Genomic DNA, 7,068 nt, shown 5'->3' with positions numbered 1-7,068 from the left:
GGGGGGCTAGGCGAAATAATGGACCAATTTCAACAATTTTCAATAGTGTTCGTCCTTAGGTCGTGCCAAATTTCATCAAACTGTGTTGAAAATTGCGGCCTGTAGCGTCCGCACAAGCTTTACATGGACACACAGACAGTTGGACGGACATAGCTAAATCGACTCAGAAAGTAATTCTGAGTTGATTGTGGACAAGATATTTCCCTACTCTTTTCTAAATAAAACAATTTCATTTTTTCTTGTCTCTCTTCTTTTTTTATTAAATACTTAATTTAATAAAATCTTCTTATTTTCATTGTTAATGTTATAAACTTACTTGCTAAATAGTACATACATATATAATTTGTTCGTTTAATTAATACTTCGTTTTTTTGTTAAACATTATAATAAATAAATAAATTAAAAAATTCTAAAAAGTATAATCTAATATTGATCACAGTAATCGTTTGTTCTTAATACTAGTTTGACAAACTGGCAAATGAAATGGAATGATTTTTTTTTTTTTCAATAAATAATTTAGCATAAAATGGAATGGTAATAAATAAATAAATAGATGCTTAGTGAAATGAGATGAAAGTGGAAGAATTGGAAAAATTTCATAAAAAAAAACTTAAAACTATAAAAGAGATTTATGCTAATGAATAAGCAAATGATGATCCAAACAATCTTTAGTAAAGAGAAATATGGCATCAATAAGATTGAAAGGAGCACCTGGCTTAGACTTTGTTTAAAATTAAGTACATTTTTACAGCAGGATACTTTTTTTTGATACTTTTAAGGAAAGCTGCTGTAGAATTTAGCTGTTTTAGGAACTTGTTGTGGGGTGGAGAAGCTTGGTATTGTGGGTATTTAAGCTTCTGGTAATTTAGCACTTTTCCTTTTGTGAGTGCGACGTCGGTGAGTCTGAGGTTTCTTGGTGGTGGTGGAGGTTTTGAAGAGAATTTCAATACTTTCACCCACACTAAGGCTGGAATCACTTTTGAAAATGGCATTAGTATCCAAACTACTATTGTCATCACCCACTATGATGGTATTAGAGAAATTATCCTCCGTACTGTCGGTGAGGCCATATCTTTTACCCTTATTTTGTAGCTTATGATTTAAAATTTTATGCATATTTAATAAAAATTGGAAGTAAGAGGATTTGGCAAATTTTAAATCTTTGGAAGAGGGTTCCACAATATGACCATTGCTTAAATGATGTCTAGTCTCAAAATTCAAACGATCATTCATGGCTTTACGGCTAATAGTCTTAAGTTTCTTGAGATTATTATTGGGAGCAGAACCATTAATAGTGCTCTCCAGTTCACATAACATAAAACGGGCACTTTTGAGTAAAGCATTTAATTCTTCCGAGATATCTCCGGCAAACATGCGTTTTTTCATGTCGTATTTGTATTGCAAACGAGCCAAATGACCAAATGAGGCCACATATACTTGCATATTGCGATACCAACGACTTAAAGCGATCTGAAAATATACAAAAAGAGAAAGAATAATATTAATTAACAATAATTTAACAACATTTTTCAAACTCTGGTTAAACAAAGTGTTTCATATCAAGTCTTTTTTATGAAAATGGGAAAAAATCACGGTATAAAGTTAACAATGATTGATTGATTTATCTTTGAAATATATTTTGTAACATGACAAACGCATACACAGCTAAAGCTGGCCTACTGATCGTTGTTACTGTTAAATATTTCTTAAAGGAGAGTTTTTAAATTATGCTGATATTATGCTAATTTTTTATCTTCCTGTTGTTTTTTTTTCTTTAGTTTTATTGAGTACATAGCATCCCCGAGAGAAACTAGTTTATTTTACTCTTGAGAGGTTTATTATAGCCACCTACCTTTTAAAATTTAAGCCCTGTTAACAAACAGCTGTAATGTTAAGAAGTAAGAGTATAATATTCGGCCATGCCGAATCTTATATACCCATCATCAAATCATTGACGAAAAGGAAACCGATAATGGGGGGTAGGATCAGTTATCGACCGATCCTCATCATGTCGGATTTCATTGCTATAGTCGTATTTTTAAAACAGTAATAACAGTTAAAGCTATTTTTCGGGTGTCCACTTGTATGAGGGCCATCCGAAAACGTGGACCGATATTGCTCATTTTCAATACCAAACAAATCTTACTTATAAGGAATATTTGTGCAAAACTTCAACCCTCTACCTCTTTCCGTTCGGCCTCTACTGTGCTTTCAACGGACAGACAGACAGACAGATGGACGGAAGGACGTACGGACAGACATGGCTAGATCGTCTTAGAATTTAATAAGGACACAGAATATATATACTTTTGACCAATATTTCGATGTGTTACAAACGGAATGACAAAATAAATATACCACCCATTCTTTTTAGATGGTGAGTATAAAAATGGCAGTTTTTATAAAAGTTTTTTTTCTTTACTTGTTTATCATGCTGTCAAGCTTTTTTTTTCTTTGAAGCCCTGAGGGAGGTGATTGTCAAGTTAGCGCAGCATAAAATAGTAGACAGTAATTTTGTTTGCAAGTAAAATTTTAAAACAATTGCTAGCAGATGTTGCAAGTTATAATGTTTTGAATATAACAATTTTATATAAAAAACATATTTCCTTAATTAACTTCTCTTTAGATATAAATTATTTAATGGCATTGCTGTTATAGAGAGTTATAGAGAGAAAAATCAGAAATTAATCATAACTTAATAACATTTCTTCCATTATTAAAATAAAAATCTAATAATTAATTTATGACTTGAAATATTTTTATAAAGAAAAACCTCATTGTCTTAAAATGGGAAGTCCACTTGATAAAATCATGTTAAAATAAATTAAATGATAAGATTGTGCTAAGGTTTTAATTTATTATATATACTCTTCATACGATTTATCACTTGTATATCCCCCATTTTAATAGCAATTTTAAAAAGTTTTATTTTTGTTTAACTAACTTCCTCATAATGCCCCACACTTTGGTGGCCTATTGCAAAAGTTAGTAAATAAATATTACAAATATTATTATTTTTTATTACTATTTATTTACTACATCTACCTCAGCATGTAGTAAACCTGATTAAAATGCAACAGCACGTGTTTTTGAAACTGCACCCAAATTATGTATTATTATTATTATTGACAACTTTGAAAGCGGCAAAAATACGATACTTTTATTTGCTGGTAATAAAACACTTGAAAAAAGATATCCATGACACCAACCAACCAACCATAATGCAAAACATGATCTTGCATGGTAAACATGAATTAAGTTTAAGTTTTGAACTTGAAAATTTATGTGGAAAAAAAAGAAGAGCTTTAAAGCCAAACGACAAAAGACTATAGCTATAGAACATGTTGTCTAGTTGACACACTCAATTTTGTATTGTGGTTTTGTTTTGGTTTATTTTTTTATTCTCTGGATATTAGTCAGACTGCTAGAAAACCCCACAGAATGAAACATGAATTTATCATCATCACTGAATGGTTAAAAGATATATAAAATACTAAGATCATTGACTAAATGTGTCATATTCAAATTATTCATAGTTTTGTTTTCTATTTTTTTTTTTAACCTTAAACTTGATATGAAATTAAAAAAAAAAATAAATAAAATACTTACATTTCCATTGGCTTTTAGCTTAGGCAAAAATTTATACATGTCTTGATGAAGATCCCACTGTTCCATATCACTGATCGAAATGGTATTGGTAGTGGCATTGATAATTTCAAATTCAATCAATACATCACGTTCGAATTTCTTTAAAACCTACACATATTTAAAAGAAAAAAAATTATTAGTTTCTTTTCATTTCAAATGTAAATTAGTTTTATTTCTCACCTGATACATTAGTTGTTTATTAATTTGTGGCTGTTCAGCTCCCATATCTACACGATCAATATTACAGGGATTTTTCCACTCCAACTGCTGGCCATTTTTCTCATCCAAATATTTGCTTATAATTAAATCTCTAGCATGACGTTTGCGCAAACGCATTCTACGTTCTCTTTGATGTTGTTGGCTGCGCTGTATGTGTCTTAAAACTTCCACAGCAGTCAATTCATCCAATGATAAAGAGTTGGCTGCTGACGATTCATGTGTCTGCGGGGATATATCTTGTTCACTAGTTTGTGCTTCGTTATACATTGATAATAATAATTTTGATTCTAATTCAGCGGATGTTTCAGCTACTGATTGTGCTATATCATCAGCTGATGATGAGGATGCTGCAGATTCTACATAAAACGATTTACTCTCGACCATTGTTGGCATTTGTATTAATAAAATAGTTAACGACATTATTATTACTGCAACACTAAGTGTTAAGGGGCGTTGTTTTGTTGACTGCTGTTGTTGTTGTTTTTGATGTTGTTTCACTGTTTTTTGTAAGTTGTAATTATAATTTGTTAAAATTCTGTCATCAGTTGTATTACAACTACTGTTTGGGCAGTAGTTGTGTTTATTATGTTGCATAGACTTGACGTTAGTGTTGCACTTATTGTTGTTTGACTCGACAACTTGTGGTTGTTGGAGCCATAAACAACAACATATGCTAGCTGGTGTAGAGTGTAAAGTTATATTCAAATTAGCCTTTTTGTTGTTGTTGTTTTGTTTCTTGAAAATTGCTGTTCCTGCCATGCAATCCACTAAAAGAAAAGAAGTGTAAAAGTAAAAATTATTTTAAAGTTTGTTGGATGATTAAAGGCAAAAATGTGGTTAATGTATGAAGTAAAGAGTAAAGAACTAACACCTATACACTTTTAACTAATATTTTAAAAATTATATGTGGATTCGAAACTGTTCCCAACTTAATATAACTAAAACATAAATATTTTGTTAGAAAAAAAAACAGTTAAAGTATTTTACAAAGTCGATCAATGAAACTGTTCCCATATAAATATTCTATATTTTTCTAAATATGTTGAACTCTTCTCAATTATTTCACTCTTCTTAACTTACTTTCAAATAAAAAGAAAAACTGTTCCCTTTAGAATCTTCTTGATTACAATTAAAATAGTTCTTTTAATACAAATAAAACTGTTCCCATCAAAATCTTTTCGATTTTATAAACTTGTAAAACTCTTCCCACTTGTTTTAGTGACACTCAAATAACTCTTATTATAAACACTCAGCTCATCTCACTTTCAAGCCAAAAAAAGAAAGAAAACTGTTCCCATTTAAATCTTGTTAAATTTCAATAATTTTTGTTAAATTATTTGATAATTGCTCACAAAATAATTTATTTTTATAAACACTGTTCTCATCTTGTACCACACAAAACTGTTCTCACTTTTCATTTCAACACATTATGCTTTAAGATCAAAGCAAAAAAAATCTTTTCTCTTCCAAAAATCATCTTTACCAAATTCATAAAATTTCAACCAAAAAACACAAAACTTAAGTCAATAATTAAAATTTCAAGTATATTTGTTAAATAAACAACAATATAAAAAAATCTTTTAAGGTGACTGAATTACTAATCCGTAATACAAGTATGAACAACCAGAAGACAGACGACAATTAAAAAACAAAAAATCATACATATTTACACACACATACCTTTTAATTTAAATAAATGAAAACAATTAGTTTTGTCAATAATTAAACTTTAATTAATTGTTTAATGGTATTTACACTTATTAACGCGTTTCGATTTCTATTGTTAATCTTCGATAACGTTGTTTATTTATTTGCGATTGATTAGTTTTCAAATTTTTGTTTCCCGAAATTTTGTTTGCTTGTTAACTTATGCTTAAGTTCTTTTGCTTTTTTCTGAAATCGTTTTTAAAATCCGTTTAAATATTATCTTTTTGGAGAGGTTTCGTTCGTTAAATAAAAAAACTTATATTCGTTTTAAATTAAAAAATTAATATTTAAAAAAAAAATTCGTCGTCGCGTGTTAATAATTAATAATACAATCGAAAGCGTGTTGTTAACTTTACGCTTGTTTAAATCAAACTAACTTTAACTAACAAATGCGATGACAAAAGTAAACTTTTTTTATATTTTATATTCAATTTTCTTGTTGTTTTATTATTAAGCGCGAGCTAAAACCACACAAACACTCATACTCTCGTGTACAATAAACATTTCAAACTACACGTATAAATAACGAACGTGTAGAGTACGTCATTCATCAGCAGCCACAAAAAAAAAACGGCAAAGCGTTTGAAACGCAACAACAACAACAATTTAACTGATATTACCATTTTAAGTGAGCCAAACGTGGAACTCTGTGAGTACATTTTTTTCCTTGTTTTTTTCAACTGCACAAGCGCAAATGTTTCTGGCTGCCACAACCATATTACAAATGCAACATACTAGTTGTAAACTATATTATGTTGTTATTCTTTTGGTGTTTATGCTGGTGCATTTAATCGGCCACACAATGGTGGCATTTAATATGTTGCAGGCTTAAAGTGTTTTGTGTGTGTGTGTGTATGTTCAACCACCACAACAAGTGTTAGTGCTCAAGAACGAGCAACAAAAATGAATTACATTCACTTCTTTTTCTCTTAAGTTTTATTGTGGTTGGGAAATACGAGGACCTGTTTAAGAAATACTTTTAGAACATATTATCTTTAAGAAGTTTGAAGGTTACTTGTTACCCTGAACTGATACAGAACTAGTTTTTTGTTTGGTTCTTTGGAAGTTGAGTTAAGAGGGTATAAATTGACACTTTATATGTAGAACCAATCCTCTTTAGAATACATCTTCAAAATATTGGTTAAAATTGGAACCATATTTTTCAAAATATAATGCAAAATCTTTACATTTTTGTCACTTTTGGACTTTTTTGTTTTTTTGTCGTCAAAAGTTTGTTTGAATGATTTGTAATAAATTTCTAAAAGAGTTATTTCATCGATAAAACCATTTCTGAATCTTTATGGAATTGATATAGATGAAGTAATACTAGAAAAGTTTCTTCGGAAATAGAGACCGGTTATAGTTCGAATATTTTCTATGAAAAAATTGTCAGTTTTATAAGGACTAGAAGAGGGTAGCTGAAATCCATTTCTCTTCACGTCCTTCCATTTGGATATAAAATAATGACACTATTATTGGATTAAAAGTAGTCCA

General features: G+C 29.7%; 1 protein-coding gene across 1 annotated transcript; it reads right to left on the bottom strand.

Annotated features, from left to right (window-relative positions):
• Nucleotides 1-267: 267 nt before the first annotated feature.
• On the bottom strand, nucleotides 268-5,935 carry LOC119600592. The gene is made up of 4 exons (XM_037950920.1): nucleotides 5,548-5,935; nucleotides 3,829-4,634; nucleotides 3,610-3,756; nucleotides 268-1,470 (listed from the first exon to the last, which is right to left on the bottom strand). The coding sequence occupies exons 2-4, from the start codon at nucleotides 4,624-4,626 to the stop codon at nucleotides 850-852; spliced, it is 1,566 nt and encodes a 521-aa protein (XP_037806848.1). The 5' UTR covers nucleotides 4,627-4,634; nucleotides 5,548-5,935; the 3' UTR covers nucleotides 268-849.
• Between the last annotated feature and the right edge of the window lie 1,133 nt (nucleotides 5,936-7,068).

Source organism: Lucilia sericata, unplaced genomic scaffold (assembly GCF_015586225.1).
Source record: "Lucilia sericata isolate MDLA Ls3-8-SP2 unplaced genomic scaffold, ASM1558622v1 Contig000117F_arrow, whole genome shotgun sequence".
NCBI lineage: Eukaryota > Metazoa > Arthropoda > Insecta > Diptera > Calliphoridae > Lucilia > Lucilia sericata.
The sequence above is the reverse complement of the archived record's forward strand: the minus strand, read 5'-3'. Positions and strand labels throughout refer to the sequence as shown.